The following is a 19,263-nucleotide window of genomic DNA, read 5'->3' on the forward strand; positions in this document are numbered from 1 at the left end:
CAAATGTTTTGACGTCACAGACACGACTGCTGTTGCACTGATACCAACAGACTGATGACTGAGAAGAAGAGAAGGGTGTAAAAGTAGTGAAAAGCATTTCCATGTGCTCCCTGCACACTGGTGCATATGGTGATTGCCTATGTTGCCTAAACCACAAACTGCTATTGTGTGAGCATACAGTTATGTATTATTTACATTAACTTAAACATGAATCAAACCTAAAGTTGTTATACTTGAGCCTGATACAGATATGTCTAACATTGTGTTACAGCTGGTCACGGAGCAGGAATCCATCCTGATGAACAGCCACAGAAACGATATCAACAGTTATAAAAGTTGAGAGAAATAACTCCTAATTTGTCAGATTTCTACCGAGGACGTGATGAATGTTTACTGTTCCTTTGCTACTGCAGGTCGACTAGCTCGCTCACTACTACCAAACACAAAACAACTAACAGGAGCACAGTGTCAGGCTGAATAATGAGAGTGAATCACACTGACAATTGGCTTTTTAAATGTAAATGCTTTCACCGTCCTGTGAAAAGATGTAAATCAGCTGACATCAGAGAAGTGAAGCCTACAAGTGTCTGTAGCAGGTGACACAGCTTCATTATCAGCAGGCAACACATTTAGGTCTGTAATCTCCCTGTGATGCTTATCACCAGCTGAGCTATTTAAATATGCAGCAGAGATGAACTGCCTCCTTTTGAATCTGCCAACCTATTGCACTGATCTACTTCCTGTTTGCTTGATGTAAAGAAGCTGTGACTTTGCTGAGCGACTGTTTGACTCTGTACCGTGTGTAACAAGAGAGGAAACAGATTTCTCCTCTCATGCATAATAGCTAATAACACAATGCAAGATATGTTTCAGGTATTGTGTCCACTGATAGAGGATGAATCACATTTATATTATTCTCTGTTTGTGCTTTCTTGCGTTTTCTCTCAGTGCGTCAAAAAATCCCCAAAAAAATGTCGAACGCCGTTTCATTTTTCTTAACTTACACACATGCGATGGCTTTGAAGGGTGAGAATGTAAAGCTTTGAGCCGGTACTTGTCGGGGAGCGTTGGCTTACTTTGATGCAGAACAGAAGCGAAAAAAAAAAAAGGAAAGCGAAGGAGATTAGAGAGAAGAGCCGAGAGAGAGAGAGAGAGAGAGATGTGGTATAAAGATAGAGAAAAAGAGCATGAAACAGAAAGAAAATTAAAGACAGAGAGAGACAGGCACCCCCGTCTGAAGCTGAACATTTGTGGCTCTCCCCACCAGTGTGTGTTGAATAAACAGGACTGTGTGTGATAACACTCTGCAGGGGCTAACAGCTGCAGTGTCACATCACCTCTTGCCTTCACCCTGCTATAATCAGCCTCAGCCAGTACGCACTCGATACAACAAGCCAACCTGACTCTTCACAGCTCTCTTTGTGATAAGGTGTCTATTAAGAAGAAAATAAAAAAAACAGATTTCCTCTTCATCTGGTCCTCAGTGTTAGCGTACATCTGCAGTTGCTGACACTTACTGTATTTCATGCTTTCTGAGCGCTTGCATTTGAAATCCCTTGTACTAAATATAGAAAGTAGCCCCCAGCGTTTGAGAACCACTGATATTTAGTACGTGAGGTATTATGTGTTGGAGTCATTTTATAACTCCATCATTGTCATTGTTTAGCTGTCTCAGCGACAGTTGGGAGACTCAGTTCTCCACAGAGTGACAGCTTGATGGCTCAGCGGCCAGCGACTATGTAATAATGTTGTCCAGAGGAATGATGGACGTTACCTGAAGCACACTGCACTATACTATATGTTTTCCACCTGAGAGGCATTAAGGAAAGCGAGGCATTAAGTGTACGGCTCACGGCTGACAGATGCTGTTGCAGGCCACAGCAGGAGGCCCGGGCGCTGCGTAGTGTGAGTAGTGAGAATCAGGCCGAGGCTTATTAGTGGAGAGAGGAGAGAGTGAGTGAACGAGTGCCAGTGAAGGTGCCACTCACTGGGTGTCACTATCACCATTGATAAAGACCAGTGAGCCGGATGTGTCAGTCTCTGCTACTGGAGAGACTCGCCAGCTGTCACAAACAAATATTACTTCCCGCTCTCCATCGCTGACAGACGCAGATCACGCCTACAGGGCCTACAGAACATGCAGCAGCTCACTACTGGCACAAATATTCAGACAAAAGTTATGTTGCGCTGAAAATTTTCAAATTTAAATGTAAAATAAAATGGGAATCAGTACGTGTTTCCATCCTCTATCTGCAAATATATTCAAGATTCTATATTTATATATATATTTATGTGCAGCTCAGGTGGTGGACTGGGCCGGTCCGTTCATCTAACTCTTCCTGTCCACATGTCCAAGTGTCCTTAAACATGACACTGAATCCCAAATTGTCCTGAAAAATTAGTGCTTTGGACAAAGGTGCCTGCCAGATGAATGTAATGTATTCAAGCACCAGTAACTGGCATTTTAATAGCTACTTTCCCAACTAAGAGCATATTTTTAAAGGGGACGTGCACCCTTCTATGTCGATATTTATATTCTGGGGATCAACTGGAATATCTTTGCATGATTTACAGTTTGAAAAACTCCTTATTTATCTTCTACTGGTCCTTTATGCAGCCCCTCAGTTCAGCCTCTGTCTGAAACAGGCTGTTTTAGTTCCTGTCTCTTTAAGCCCCGCCTCCTGATGATCCCACTCTGTTCTGATTGGTCAGCTCCCGAAAGCTGCATCTGGGGCTACTTCGGTTCTGGAGGCTACGTAAACAACCAGTAGTAGTCGGTTCCATGAGTTTCTGATCAACTCATGGAACAACCTCAGCAACAAAGTCTACAGAACAGACGGCCGTTTGTGGGCAACAATCTGACATCATCACGAGGAAACGGAGGGCAGGTTGAAGCCCTGCATTTTGACTTGCAGGGAGCATTTTACATACAGTACCAGTCAAAAGTTTGGACACACCCTCCTATTCACTTGAATGAGAAAGTGTGTCCAAACCTGATACGACCCCTTTAAGAATAACTTTCTCTTCTGATTCACATCTACCTCGTAGAGCTTTTTAGTAGCTACTATGGGAATAGAGAGAGAGGAGACAACAAGGACCCCCGTCTGGATTTAAACCACAAGTGTTGCAATTACATTTACTGTATATATATATATATATATATATATATATATATATATATATATATATATATTTATATTTCTCTTTTTTAATATGCCACTTTTTCCACCTCAGGCAAGGACAAACATTTTCAATAATAAACTGCAGTACAAAAATGCCAATATGCAATATGTTTGAGGTAATTTAAAAACTGTGTTGCCATTGAATAGTTTGTCCCCCAGAGACTACTGACAACTTTATTTAACTGTAAAATGTCCTGCTGAGACACTCTGTGGTCACAGTTTGAGGCCTCTCATCAACAATGTGTATTTTATCCATTAATTATGTTAAATGACTATCAGCAAATGTATAATTATCAAACCTTTTTAAAAGTCCAGTATCGGTTGGGTTCTGTATTTTTAAGTGCCAGTTGAAGACGTGGGTAAAAACAGGTGGACGTATCTGTGGACTCATGTGTGGATATAAGTGCTGATACTTATATACTTACTGTACTTCACTTGTGCACCAACATTTTTCTTCCCCCAGCTCCCTCCATCGCTGCTCTCTCTCTCTCTCTCTCTCTCTCTCTCTCCTTATTTCAGTCCCAACAAATGGAGGCTCACTGATGAATGTAAATGACTGCCCCCCCCCCCCTCCGCTCCATGCAATTAGAACAAACTCAACCTTTCTGCCTGTTTGGGATTAAATACCCACAAGTCAGCCAGCTCTCTCCGTATTTAAGAGTCCTTCCTCAGCCTGATGCAAAACCATGAAAACCACATTATGTGACAACTTTTTTCTGCACCGGCTCTTATCTTTATATCTTTTATCTCTGGCTGACTGTTTTTTTTCTCTCTGTATTCCCTAAACATAAAAAAACACACTACAAGATGAAGATCAAATTCATGAGCGATGGCACCAGAGCTCCCTCTAATATCTACACTTTCATCAAAAATGAATTGAACGTTGTGAGAGTTTGTTTTAAGTTTGAACCTCTAATGACACTGAATGCTGGAAGTTGAAGGCAGGTCATCTGGAACTTTTTGAGGCAACAGAGACCAGTATAGCCTTGAGGAGCTGTGACAGATGAAATGAGTGTTATATGGGGAAAATGATAATAGCAAGTTCTTGATACAGACGTGTACGGTCATTAGTGTAAAACTACTTAGTAAAGATGGAAGATCAAGACTTTTCTTGACTGTACTTGTGTTTTAAAATTGTGCACCTCGGCTTCACCAAGTAAATCCTGTGATTTAATGCCATAACTGAGACATCTGTCAGCATTAATATGTTCAATCCCACTGGCAACCACTTGATGTTCTGATTTTAAAGCAACACAGACAGCAGCTGTGATCTAAGACCGAACGCAACCGTCCATGACTCAATCTCATCAGTGTTTTCAAAGGTCATGGGAACAAATTATTTGTCAGTCGGCGTTCACGAGTCCTCTGAACTAATCAAGAAAATATGTTGTTTGTCATTTCCATCCAAACAGACATTTGACATTTGACTATTTAAACATTTGATGAGACACTTTGGTTAAAGGTTTGGTGAGATTTGAGTTCATGTCTCTGATTGGCATCATCTGTCATACGATCACAGCTGTGTGACAATGAACTGACTGATAAAACTTTGCTGCATCTGCTGATGCATTCATGCCAACAACTGTTTGTTGCTGTAGCCCCGCCTCCTCCTTCTGTGCGTTTTGGTTTTGTTGACTTAAGATTAATATTTATGTTGGTGTTTGTAGAGAGTTTAGTTTTCCCTGCAGAATCCTCTTTGCTGCATGGATTCTTAAAAAGCTTCTTTCTGCGAAAACTGAAGAACATTTGATATAAATGGTCAGTTTTTACACACAAAAGTTTATCCAAATGTGATGCATATTTAGTTAAAGTTAAAGTAATGCACGTTTCCATCTACTATATATAATAATATGAGGAGGTGGACTCATCAAGATAAATAGTTGGTGGTGTTTATACTCCAGTCCATCAAACCACTGCAGAGGAAGAAACCAGAGGAACGCCAGTCAAAGCTCAAAGGATGGAAAACTATGTGGAAAACTTGATGGAAAGATGACATTTATGTTTGTTTCATGTATAAATGTATAAATGTAAGGAGTCTCCTCATCGGTCCACACAGATCTGATGTTTTTGTCTCTTCAGTGGAAGCTTGAGTGACCTTTAACCCACACGCTTCATGTGCGTCATGATTCATTCGTTAAGTCTGTTTCCACATTTTCTTTTTATCGATAACACCATCTTTTCTGATTTCTGATTAGAGTGATTAAGGTGAGGAAACGATCATGGCTACAGTTAAAAAGAAACCAACAATGACTGATGGTAAGAAACCCTCCTGCCTACAACACAGTCTCAGCCTTAGAACAACATAATACTATGTTGCCTTTGCTTGTGACGGTCATAACTCACCTGGCCACTAGAGGTCCTTCTCAGGTTGATGTAAACAAACAACAAATGCTTTCATGTAAGAACAATCTCAGAGATTAATATGTCTCAACATAATTTGACACAAACTAATGAACTAGTGATTAAATAAACGAGCTGGCTACTGTTATTTAATGGCAAAAAAAGGTTGATGTTGTTCCATTTGGATCATTTGCCATCTTTAGCTTACTTGATAAGATCAGCTTGGTAATTAGGACTCATATGCTGGAATGCTAAGAGGCCAGAAAGTTCCTGCTGGCAGGGAGAAGGCAAGCGAAGCTCCCAAAGCTTTCTGACAACCTGTTGTAACTGAGTGCAATACAGAGAAGTCTCCTGTGATCCCCAAAATTACTCATCCCGTCCACGCAGAGCACAGCCGCTGATAAAACGAACTCATTATATGGAGAGAAAGGAGGAAGAGAAAGAGAGAGAGCGAGAGGGGAGGAGGTAAGGATTTGCAGCCCATTTGAGGGGCACAATTAAAATTTAGAAATGTATCAGGAAAAAAAAATGAGGGTGCAGAGAAAGCTCATTGTGTGAGCGTAGAGACACCGAGGGTGGGACCGCATTCATAAACAGTTTACGGTGTCGTTTGGGAGAACAATGCGGTAAAGAAATGAAATGAGGATACAGAGGACAAAGATGGGAAAGGGATGAGGAAAAGGACGTGATGGGGCCGGATAAGGATTAGCCTCACACCGTATTTGACCTCAAACTTGTGTGTGTGTGTGTGTGTGTAACAGAGAGAGAGAGTGCAGGACGGTATAACGAGCAAATTTGTCTCATCCTGGGAGCACTCTGAGAACAATCTGCTCTCAGAAAAAACAGCACCGGCATGAAATATTTAGCTCCAACAAAACCTGCAACTTAAACCTGCTGTACAGAGCTCTGCTGCTAGTATTTGATGTGAGAAACAAGAGTTGTTCGGGCCGTACAGGTCACTCGCTGTTCATGAATATTGGGCTGAGTTTATGATACAAGATGAGAAGAAGTGAGGTGTGCAACTCCAACCCAGTCTAATTAACTCTATGTTTATTTATTACCAATTTGTTTTCCCAGATACATTAAACATAATTGCTGCCTGGATAATGTTCACTATGTTCCTGATAGTCAGATAATCACCTGAGATGAAGGTTTGCATCCTGCATGTGTTTAGACAACTAAAGCACTTCAGTTCGAGGATTTGGCTCACAGTTTTATAGATGTTTCTTATTGTCAACAAATCTAATGTGCAGAGCCAAAGCAACAATGAACTGATCCTACTTACAAGTATTGTGTGTATCCGAAGGTTTATATATATCATATTCCTCTGTTGTTGTCCAAAAACCATTAAAGGTTGCACTGGGCGACATGTTCCTCCGCTGCAAAGATTACAGTCACATTCGTTTCTTTAGAAACGGTTCCAAAAACTAATAACAGTCCACAATTATGTTTTCAGTCTCTGGAGAGCAGTTCCTTGTATGGCAGGCTACTCAGTGAACTTCAGTATAAAGTCTGATTGTGCTATATACGAGTAGCACAACAAGCTAGTGAAGCTCTATTCATGGAACCACATTCCTGCATGTGCACGGTGGCGTCTGCCTGACACGGAACAACTCTCTGGAGACTGAAAATGTGATCACTGTTATTAGTCATGTCACCCTGTGCAGCTTTGTGGCTCATGAATGTGTTTTTAATAGTTTTTGGACAACAACAGAGGTCTGCAGCACAGAGGAATACGATACATCAGGCTACAGATACACACACATTCACACACACACACAATACTTACAATCATTTGTTGACAATAACAAAAATGTAGAAGATCACCAACCACATGATTTAAGATTAACATATCCTGTCTAATGCTTCAAATCACTGCTGGATGTTTTAAATATCTTTCTTTAACTTTAACCAAGAACTGTTAAGAGCAGAATACACGATAGATAAAAACATTAATGCTTTTGTAGGAAAACAAATGAAATATGATGTCAGATATGTTCAGTATCAACATTTCAGAACTGGACAGATACTGTATGTCCATAAAAAACACGACATTCCTCTCGAAGCGTATTTGCTGTTACATATTAGCAGCATCAGAATGTGAGTGAGCGGGTGGTCATTGAGCCTCTGCAGCAGCTTTTTAAACAAAGTCACAACACCTCCCAAAAAAATCTTCCCCCGGACGTCGGCACAGTTTCCACATATTCTCTCTCTTTTCCATTTAGCAAAAGAGGAGCAGCTCTGGGCTTTGTTGTTTGATGACATTACAGATTAGTGTGAGCTCTCTTGATTTTAGCTTTAAGAGATAGATGTTCATGTCCGCTGTCAAAGACCACAGGAATGACGCACAATAGGTGAATTTTTCTCCCAATCACTGGCTCGATCTATCGGACCTTTCAAGGGCTAAAATGTACCGCCAAGAAAATAGGAACATCAATCAAATGCAGACTGCTCCAGTATCTCACAGAGACAGAGTGAGAGAGACAGAAAGTGTGTTTGAAGCTATAATCGGATGTGATTAGTTTTACAGGGAGAGAACGGCTGAAATCATCATTACTGCTCGGTTTTTTTTAGTCGTTTTCAAATCTGGACAGGCGCTCGTTTTTATTCGCTGTACGCCGACCAAGTGATCCTAACAAGTCCAATAAAAATAAAATACAAAATGAGTCTTGCCATAAATAAAAATCTGAGAGACTGATAACAAATACTGTGTTATTTCATTGTGAGAAGGACAATCAGTTCAAGCTGACAGAAGGTCCAAAGTCTCGAGTCTGTATTGAGACTTTTATTTGCTCTCGCAGACGAGTTATATTGTCGCAGTTCAGATGTATCAGAATCAATTGTGGAAGTTACGTTTGACACATGGAGCAGTTTTGTTATTGTGACAACACACAAATGGAGCCGACGGTCCCGTCTGTGCAATTTCTCAGACTGATCACGGAGATCTCCTTCACAAATTGGCTTTTCACTTTACAGATGTCCTCTGTGTTGATGATTACGTTCCACACATTTTCCTGAAAACAAATCCTGTCTGAACAGGACTGAAGAAAGACGCCGACAGAGCCAAGAAAACTAAAAAAAATAATGTTTGATAATAGCTGCATGAGGCAGTTTATTATTGTAGTTTGTTCCTTAATTCTCCTGTCTGTTGGAATAGGTCCTGATTGCAAACAGGGGGCATTACAGAGGCAGTCCATTATCCCCTCATGTACAACCACCAAGCATAATGGGATACATGGTGCATGCAGGATGAAATGAGGGGACTCATAAAACCACAAATTGGGAACGAGAACAATAGGATGAGAAAATCGAGTGCACCCTTGGCTTCAACAATCATGTCAGCTGTAACAGATTAGTGAGGACCTCTGGTATCTCTGAGCAGCCACCAGTTGGTCTGGTTCATGTCAGATACTGTAGGATAATTCACCTCCAAGTTCTCACACACGTCTCTGCAAAGGCTTTCTATTTTAAGATAGAGAAGGTGTATAATTGTAGTAATCAATCAACGGGTGGTGAGAGAGTGCTATATTTGTATTGCAGAATGGGGTTTTTTTCTGGAGGGATTCAATAGTTTGTATATTTTCTCTTTCTTTCAATTGGAGAAATCAAACCACAGGAGAGGCCACAGCGCTGCGGTCCATTTATCCATGACTTCTACTATTGACCACCTGACAGACAGACATTTGTATTAAACAAGCAAGAACTGTAAGCCCCCCCCCCCCTGCATGATTAAAAAACAACAACAACGACAAAACTGGGAGAAAAAAATCAACTTTGAGGACAACGAACCATTTATGAGAAACAGTATCAGGATGAACAACTGCTGTAATCTCTCCAAACACAGGCAAAGAGGCATCATTATCATTGAACAGCAGCACCAGCGTGCTTTACGTGTCCACACACATACTCACACGTGCACAAAGGCACGCACACACACACACAGCTTAAGTCCCAACAACAGATCTGGAAGACCTCATTAGTCTCCAGAGCCAGAGTTGAGTGTGGGCCGTTGCCAACTCGCTGTCGTCCTATTATGCCAACACCAACACATGGCACCCGGTGAATTAATGGCTAAATGGGAGCATGCAAATTGTTTGGTGCATAATGGACCTACCTGCATCTGTCACTGGCTCATTGATTCATTCTAATACTGGAAATAAAAAAAAAACAGCCAGGAGTGCTGCGAGGTATCAGGCCTGTTTATTCCTACTGAGAATGTCAACCGTGTGCAATAACGCGCTTTAAAGATCAAATACCGTTAAAAAAAAAAAAGGACACGTGTGTTCGATGTTTTAAATGGAAATCTAATTGCTCGGTGAGCAGATATGGAGAAATCAAGTGGTTTGCCCTACATAGACGCCTGAAGTGAAGGATTTCAGGAGGATTTAGAGCAAAATAGATTAGTCATAATTGTGGACTGATAAGGAACGGACTTGGCAACCTGGAGGGAATTGAGTTATTGACGCTGGAAAATCACTCACTGGCTGTTTCGTATCCACACAAGCATGTGCACACAGTGTGTAGAGTCATACGTCTCCTCGTCATGACTCTATAAGCTCCATGTTTCACCTCACTCACACACCTCTATGCTTCTCCATTTTGTGATTTCTGCAGCACTCGTTTCAGTCTAGAATACGATATTACTCTCCTCTACTGTCCAAACACAGAAACAAGAACAATAATACAAAGTGTTGACTGACTGACTGCACTGTTACAACAACACTCCATACAGTTCATCCATCAGTGTCTCCTTTACATAGACGCTTCAGGTCCGTCACCAGCTGTGGCTTTGTCCTCGATTACAGACGTTCCAGTAGCAGACTGGAACAGTACTACATACTGCGTACTTTCATAGTAGTATGCAGAATGAAACTGTTACATTGATTTAATTAGCAGTATGCTAGGCCAAGCTTAGCTTCCCAGGTTTGGAAAGCAGAAGTAAACAGTAGTACAGTTAATGACCTCCGGCTGGTCTCAGTCAGCCAGCAGCTCCACACAGCTCTGAATGTTGGAGCCGTTATCTGGATAAACTGGCCACATACTGGGAATCTAAACTGTTACTTTCTCACATGAAACATTTCTAAAACTTAATAAAGTGACATATTAATAGTCAGAGTGAAAATTACAACAACTTTTAGTCTGGCTCAAATTCTCCACCGTGATGCTATCCACCATTTAAAAAATGACCATTCCAGCGCTTTGCATTGTGGGACACAGCAGGCGAGGTCGACTATGCTACATCTTGGCTGCTAGCATAACAACAGTCTTTTAGATAGAACATATAGAATCCATTTCTCTCCTGCAGTATACTTGAGTCTTTAATACTGTTCATTAAAAATAACTCAATGTGTTTACATACTGGTGAACTAGAGGCTCCAGTTTCTAACACTGTGAAAAGGAAAACTTCACAAACGTGTTATGTTACACATTGATATCCCACACACCACAATAAGATTTCATTTTCTCCTTTATTTGACATCTTTTTCTTTCCTTCTCTTCGTAAATTAGACATTGTTTTAGCGTTGTTAGCGGTGTGACTTCTGTGATGTCACTCACTCATTCAGTCAGTCAGTCAGTCAGTCAGTCAACCCTTTTGGTCCAGACTGAAATATATAACTATGATATAACTATCATAACTATAATAACTATGAAAGTTTGTACAAACATTCATGGTCTCCAGAGGACGAAGCCATCTCACCGGTCGTCTCCTGACTTTTCACTTATCCTGAGAAATAGATATAGAAATATATAGAAATATATATGAACTGCTGCAAGATTTAGTAAATATTATCCTGTTTTCTAGACATGAACATGGTAAACATCAGGATGTTAGCGCTGTCATTGTGAGCACGTTAGCATGCTGATGTCAGCATTTAGCTCAAAGCAGCACGGAGCCTAAATATAGCCTGACAGAGCCGTTTTATTGCTATCACTTCCTTCTCTTTGTGGATTGTATATTAATTCTTTAGCGTGTGGATGTCAGCGTGTAGGATTTTGTTGTTGTTTTTTTTTCCTTGTTTGTTTGTGATGTGACTGAAAAGCTATAAATAAATAAAAGATTCAGATAAACACAGAAACAACCACAGCAGCACCAACAATGCAGTTCACCTCCATTCTTCCCTCAGTCTCACCATCCTATTTTTGATCCTCTCTCTCCATTTTTCCACCTCTCTGTTTTTACGCTTTAATCTATTCATTCATCTGTTGACCCCCCCCCCCCCCCTCTAACCCCCCCATGACTACAGCATTATCCCTTCTCTCTTCTAGCTCAGCTTTTGTCAGAAATAATCATTCCTTTTCTCTCTCCCACTGTAACTGTTTTTATACAGTATGTAGAGAGAAATATATAAGCAAGTGGTTGCTATGCCAACCGTATCCACCGCATTCATCCCTCGTTCTGTGTGTGTGTGTGTGTGTGTGTGTGTGTGTGTGTGTGTGACTGACAGTGAACATGCGTAACAGAGGAAGAATAAAGGTTTAAGAGAAGGAGCCGAGTCAACAGTAATCACTGAAAACGGGGGAAAATACCGAGATTTCCTCAAAAACTGTGTTAAGCATCAAATGATGTGTAATGCAGGTGCACCCACCCGACACACACACACATCCTGTCTGTGTGTGTGTGTGTGTGTGTGTGCTCTGTTCCTTCAGCAGTGCTTTTACATGTCTGTTACACTCTTCTCGCTTCCCCCCCTCTCGTCACTCTCAGTTTGTGCCCCCCTGTCTCTTTGTCAGCTGTAAAATAGGGTAATTATATGTTGAGCTGAATCCTCTTCCTCCTTCACACCCACACAAGTTGTGTTATTTCATAACCTTCACCCTCACTCTCTCTCTCTCTCTCTCTCTCTTAGAAATCCTCTCGCTTCCCATCATCTCTGCCTTTCTCACGTTTTCAGTCCACTATTGGGTTTTTATAGGCACCGGTCTGTCATAGTGTGTCACTGACGAGTGGAAGAAAAGCCCCCCGAAGGCTTTCAGGGTGTTTCTGAACCTGACGTACTGCGGGGACATTAACGTGATTCTCTTTGAACCGGAGCTTTTATTTGATTCTCTCTTGATCCACGTTGAGAGAAAAGCCCTGATTTAAATGTTCTGTGAAGCAACAAGTAAAGGCTTCAGATCTGATTTCCATGTTATAACCGTCGGTCTTCTGGCTCCACAGTTGCTTATTATCCCACCAAAATCACTGAGAATCATCAAATATAACCAGTTTTTCTAATTAGGTTATTTAATGAGCTGATAATAACGTTGGTAAATATGTTTGTTAAGATACATGACTTCACATTATATATGAATTATATTGTTGTGAAAACTGTAACTACAGCAAGAAACCACTTTGTCTGATTAGTCTTCAGACTGACGGCTGCTCTGCAGGCGGAAGGTTTGGTGTGACAGTAAAGCTGCTGTGTTCACTAGTGTAACTTCATACAATGATATGATGCAAGCAGGAATTCCTACAAACAAAATGTTTGTCATTTGTAAATCAATCAATCAATCATCCAAAAAAAACAAAAAACATAAATTTCACCTGCTTTTAACATGATAAAGATGCAGAGTTGCACATATTTTACACTTTGCAGCTTCTTCAACATCAAGATTTTCTACTTTTTTACGCTGAGTGTACTGAGTTATGATATTATGAGCCAAAGACACATTTTTATTGCCTTCTGATAGATAATAACATTTTTCTGAACCTAAATCTGAATTACTGTTTACTACTTTGTAAAATACTTTTTTATATCATTTTATTTTGATGATGTTTTATTTTGGAGATTAAGAAGCTGGAGTGTGTTTTATATGTTTCCATCAGGGCTGCAACAAACAATCATGTTTATTATTTATCAATCTGACGACTATTTTCCTACAATTATTAATTGTTTTGTCTAGAAATTTCAGAAAAATGATCCCATTTCTCCAGACTGAAGATATGAATTCAGGCTTTAAGAGGAGAAAAATCAGCAACGAGTCAAACTGAAAGCAGCAAATATTTAGTATTTAAAACATGAATCAATTTACTGATTACCAAAATATATTAATATTCTATTAATATTCCATTACTGGTTAAGTTCTCTTTGTTAAATCTCTCTACTACAATACAGTAATGATAGTAGTAATAATAATAGTGACAATTCATCTAAACCAAATATAACTTCATCAGTACCTTTTATTTTGTGGAGGAAACAAGCAGCATCCAGAAGTGCTGCATGTTTCCCATCACTGAACACTGCTAAGCCTATTAACACAACATTATTTAAGGGTGCGTTTCAAAGCTTTTGTTCCATTTCTGGATCATAGATTTTCCTCGTGCAGCCTGGTTTGTGCCAGATCTCTTCTATCCCGATCCCACAGAGATGGTTTTTGACTTGTTATGTATTCTTTTGTTTCGTGCTGTGAGTCCTTTTTCCAGTTGAGTCGACTCGCTGTCAGGAGTTTCAATATGAGGTCAGGCTCACTGAGGAGGTCAATTAACGGCGAAATATATCATCAAAGAGGGCCGGCTGGAACGAGGAGCAGCCCTGCGTTGGTAAGAAGTCTTAAAAAGTATGAAAGGAGGAGATGGATTTGGCTCTCAGAAATAGGATTATCTCAGAAATATTGGTTTTCAAAGCTCTTGATTCAAACAGTTACAAACATGATTTGTCATGTTTTGTCTTTAAAGATGGCTGCTGCAGTGTTTTCAGTCTACAGGTTGTAGTATTTAAATATCAAATTAATTAAATAATCCACTTCTCAGACGGCCATGATTATTATCGAGTAATTCATAATTCAATGCTAAAAAAAGCAGCTAAAGAGTTTTCCTACCTTGGCAGCCATGACCATAGAGGAGCCCCCCCTGATGCCCAGGATGGGGATGTGAGTCTGAGCGGAGATGAAGTCCAGGATCTGAGCGATGGCCTCCTGGTCCGTGTCGTCACCGAACACTACGCCTTGCAGCGAGTTCCTCGTCATCTGTCCGCAGATCCGATTGATGATGCTCTTGGGGTCGGTCTCGTTCATGGTGACCACCTCAACTTTGGGGGGGTACGGGATATGCAGGAAGTCCTCTTTCTCAAGTCCGGCCCCAAGGGCGACTTCACTAGAGTTGCCCACCAAAATGACAGCGATACTGAGCGAGTTGATCAGTTTGGGGTTGATCGGGGGAAGAACCGGTGAGCCAGGAGAGTATTGAGGAGGGATGATAACACCCCTCTGGCTGCTGCCTCCCCTCTGGCCGCCTTGTCCCCCCGGGGCACCTCCGGGCCCTGAACCTAGACCTCCACCCCTGCGAGACTCGCAGACGGGCAAAAGGAGTACGGAGAGGAGGAGCAGAGAGAAGGACAAGGAGAGGAAGGGCAGGGTCAGCCGAGGCTGAGGGTAAAGATGATGGGATGACTGGTCTGCAGGTGGAGCGGGAGGACGACGGGGGGAGGAGGAGGAGGAGGGGGGGGAGACGAAGCGCTTGTCCTGAAGACAGGAGGGAGAAAGGTGGAGGCTGACAAGCATTGTGGAGGAGTGTAAATGCCGTCCCTGCAGGGAGAGAGAGAGACAGAGAGACAAACAATCATACAACCAATCATCTGCATCCATATTATCTGCTGATATTAGTTTGTCAAAGATGGATTTTTATCTACAAGAATAACTGCAGAACAGAAATGTCAAAAATCACAAATCAGCAACATAATCTTTATCATTTTGTCAAAATATTGATATTAGTATTTGCCTCAAAAACCCCAGTATACAGATGAAAGATGACTTATGAGTTGTATTTTAATACACCAGTCAAGAGTCATGCAGCTCTTTGTGATGTTGTTTGGTCGTAGCGGGGGGGTTCAGGGAGTTACAGCCAATCATATATGGAGCAAACCATCCCATTTTTATTCTGTATTAAGTATCATTTTGTATGTTTGGGGGAAACTTAACTTAACATATGGAAAACAAATAACATATTAGCTGAGAGGTCACCTTTATAGGTGAATGAAATAGTTGTAGTGTCTTAAATCAGCGTATAATGGTGAACAATCTCCTGCTCAATCAGTGAAGTGAGCTCATTACATATATGAGTATTTATTCATTCTTTCATTCCTTCTTTTTATACTTTTCATCTGCTGGATCTACACGTCGGGTGAAGAACCAGTTGCATGAATAATACTAATAAAATATTAAATATCTGGTATTGGTCAGATGATTCAGGCCCTTCAGACCAAACTAAGTGACCCAAATAGCTGAGTATCACACTGCTCACTGAGAGAGGCCTGCGAGCTCTCATAGAGCATCAAGTGACAACGCCACATCCATTATACTGTGCTGTGACTTCCTTGGAGGAACCCTGTGGCACACATCAAAGACAGAGCGGGAGAGAGATAGTGAGTTGTGTGTGTGTGTGTGTGTGTGTGTGTGTGTGTGTTTTGAAGGAGTCAGGACAGCACTGGGTGCATTTTGACAGATTGACAGCCTTACAGCTTCATGGACTAGCTGCCAGGCTAAGTGACCATTAGACACTGACTGAGTCTCTCTCTCTCTCTCTCTCTCTCTCTCTCTCCCTCCCACACTTCTTTCGTTACTTTTCTCCCCTTTAACCTGTTCTCCTTTCAGTTGCTCCCTCCGACCCGCTCACATCCCTTCGCTGTTCTTTAAAGTCAGCTGCAGACCTATTATTTACTGTTATTGCTATTATTTACTGCTCCTGTATTAGCGGAGTACAGAGGAGAAATGATGGAGGGAACAGAGGAGAGAGAGAAAGTGACGGAGAGGCGGAGTGAAAGATGTAAGCAGAGGGAGGTGACAGGCAGGGAGAAACACAATTAGTCATAGCCTGATGTGAAAATTGTGGTTTCTTAGTGTGTGCGTATGTGTGTGAGCGCACACACACATGCCAGCGTATCAGGAGTAGAAATTTGAGCATATTTTCTGCGTAGATAAAGACGAGGAATCTTAATGAGTATATGTTCATGCTCATATTCTAAATTAAGCACGGAGGAGCACTTTAGGAGAGGGATAAATGAAGGGCAGAGTAAAAAAAAGCTCCTTTCTCTTCTTCGCTCACACACAACACCTTCGGTAATCTTTTATTTATCAAGCACTCCGTGTGTTGTGAAGCTGATCCAGTCGGCGGCACCAGGAAACAAAAGTCCAAAGAACAGAGGAGAAGGAGAGAAGTTGTGAGCAGAGCTGAAATCTGACAGAAGTAAAAAAGAAAAACAGCAACAGAGAGCAAAGCAGTAATCTGTGAAATAGGGCGAACACGAGAGAAAAGGCCTGTGGAAAATCACAAGCAGAGGAAATGTGATCTCCACATTAAAAACAGTTTGTCTAAAAGCTCTAATTAGCAGGGGTTTGTCAGCCTTAATTGCAGGTGCACATGCTAATTGTAAACTAGCTGAATTCTCCATGAGGACGCCACAGTGGAGCCGAGAGAGAGAGAGAGAGAGAGAGAGAGAGAGAGAGAGGAGGAGGAGGAAGCAAGTGGGAGGAAGGCAGCAGAGAGAAGAGAAGAGGAGAGAGAAGAGTGGGGAAGGGAGGGAATAAATAGAGACATACACAAAAGAGATGGAGGTGGAGGAAAGAACAGCAATAAGAAACCCAGAAGAGGGAGGGAGGGAGGGAGGGAGGTGTGGAGGAAAGAAAAAGATGAAAAGAGGACATGATTAGAAATAAGATGATAAAAGAAGAGCCAAGGGTGGAGAGGAGGTTAAGAAAATCTAAGAAAAAGGGAAAAAAAAAGGGAAAACTGTGGAAGGAAGAGAGAAAATATGTTGTGGGGGGAAAAAAAGGATGGAAATTGTGTAAAAGGGCAGATAAATCTAGTGAGAGGGGCGAACCCGGAGGGAAACTATGAGGAAAAAAAATCTCAAAAGACAACGCAAGAAGTGTGACAGTAAACGAGGGAGCAGAGAGAGACCCATTCAGATACGTGTTTCTGTATAACAGCAGTGCTCCGTTTCCATAGTAACAATTCAAATATGCCTCCACATAACACCCTGATGGACAGGGAGATACACACAACTCGCACCCTGCATGCGGTGCGTGTCCTCTCCTAATAACACACAATTTACTTTTATCTACGCTCGTAACATGAAATAAATAGTACGGCGCCTTCACACACACACACACACACACACACACACACGCACACGCACACGCACACACACACACACACACACACACACACACACAGGAGATAAGTTAATGCACTCCTGCAGATAGAGATGATCCAGTGCTCCGCCTTTTAGTGTACCTCACATTAAACATGAGTCTCTATAGGGCTACAGGCAAATAAACAGAAATAAGACGCCGGAGGGAGCATCCATCCTACAAACTGACGCTGCTATGACATAATCAGACCTATACAACGTCTCCTCTGTCATTAACGGCTCCCGATTAATAACATTTCAATAGAGGGAGTCAAGAGTGGATCGTTTACTCGCAGCATAATAGAACAAAAAGTAAAACACTGCCACAATAAATCCAAGTTGACATATGAATTTATGCCTCTTGTGTGTCCATTACAGCACTTACACAGCAATTACAACAACATATGCAGTGCCAGAGAAAACACGGATAAGTGGCGACGAGTGGCTACACAGAACACCCACATGTGTGCACAGCTTGCATCCAGTAATTTACAGTAGACGTGAGCAATCTTCTAAGCAGCGCTCCGACGAAGACACACATGCGTGAGCACACAACTGGCCGTGCAAACACAGTAGGTCAAGCACTGTTTGGGTTCATGCTTTCAGACATCTGAGCCCTCCTGACACGTAGAGCTCTATATGGCTTCTGTTTTTTTTCCAATATGTGAAGACGCGTTGGCCTTTACATGCCCACGCATGCACAAACGCACATGCACAAATCAGGTTTGTAGCTCTGGGTTGAGCTGGATCATGCCAATAAGAGTGAGCCATCAGTCATATTTCACTTAACATTTACAAAGTGCATTGATCAAGAAGTCTGTCAAATGGCACAAATCGCCAGCAGAATAACCGGAGCTGCTTGAGCCACACACTCACACTCACGGACTTCCAAACTGCCGATAAAAATTCCACTTGATCAATCAAGCCATGAACTGTGAGCCTTGATCAACCAGTCCCCTGTCAGTTCCCACAGTCATATGTGCACTTCAATGGTTACATGCTGTGGATTACATACTGCAGCAGCCTGAGAGACATTCAATCTGAATCTGCCACACGTAGGCCATCATTATCAGGCTCTACTACATCCCTCCAGACTTGATGTGGTGGGCTGTGCTCTATAGCATTTGAAAGGCATTGTGGATAACATAAGCTGACAGGCATATCTATTAAGAAGCCCCATTTACATTTAGTGGGTGGTCAGTTACAGGTAAGAGTGGTACTTTTGTCATCTATGCTGAGCACATGCTGCTCCACACATGATTTATAAATCATAACAAATCACACTAAACACATTTTAAACACTACTGTTGCTTTAAATAGCAGCACAAGTCAACCATATAAAAGAAAAACCTTTGAGAGGTGAGTGTTTCTGTTTCATTTAAAGATGTAGATAAAAATCCCCCGAGGAGACGTAACAACAGGTTTCTATTTGTTACAACTCCAATATATCATCAATAATTCAGAAGAGGACTGTATCATATTAACTACAGACTGGTAGACATATGCTGGTTTTCCTGCACATCCATCTAAAGTGTCTCAAATGCTTTGTAGGCACAAGACTACATCTATTCCTGCTCTTTATTTATCGCTCTGGTGTTAGCAAGTGAAGGGTAAAATGGTGTTGGGCGTCTCTA

At 41.5% G+C, this 19,263-nt stretch overlaps 1 protein-coding gene across 1 annotated transcript in view; it reads right to left on the reverse strand.

Annotated features, from left to right (window-relative positions):
* grin2bb (glutamate receptor, ionotropic, N-methyl D-aspartate 2B, genome duplicate b) overlaps positions 1-19,263 on the reverse strand; it is a 94,622-nt gene that overhangs the window by 55,956 nt on the left and 19,403 nt on the right. The window contains 1 exon segment of the mRNA XM_044345613.1: positions 14,322-15,026. Coding sequence (XP_044201548.1) covers positions 14,322-15,026 — 705 coding nt within the window.

The sequence above is a fragment of the Thunnus albacares genome, chromosome 3 (genome assembly GCF_914725855.1).
Source record: "Thunnus albacares chromosome 3, fThuAlb1.1, whole genome shotgun sequence".
In the NCBI taxonomy this organism is placed as follows: Eukaryota; Metazoa; Chordata; class Actinopteri; order Scombriformes; family Scombridae; genus Thunnus; species Thunnus albacares.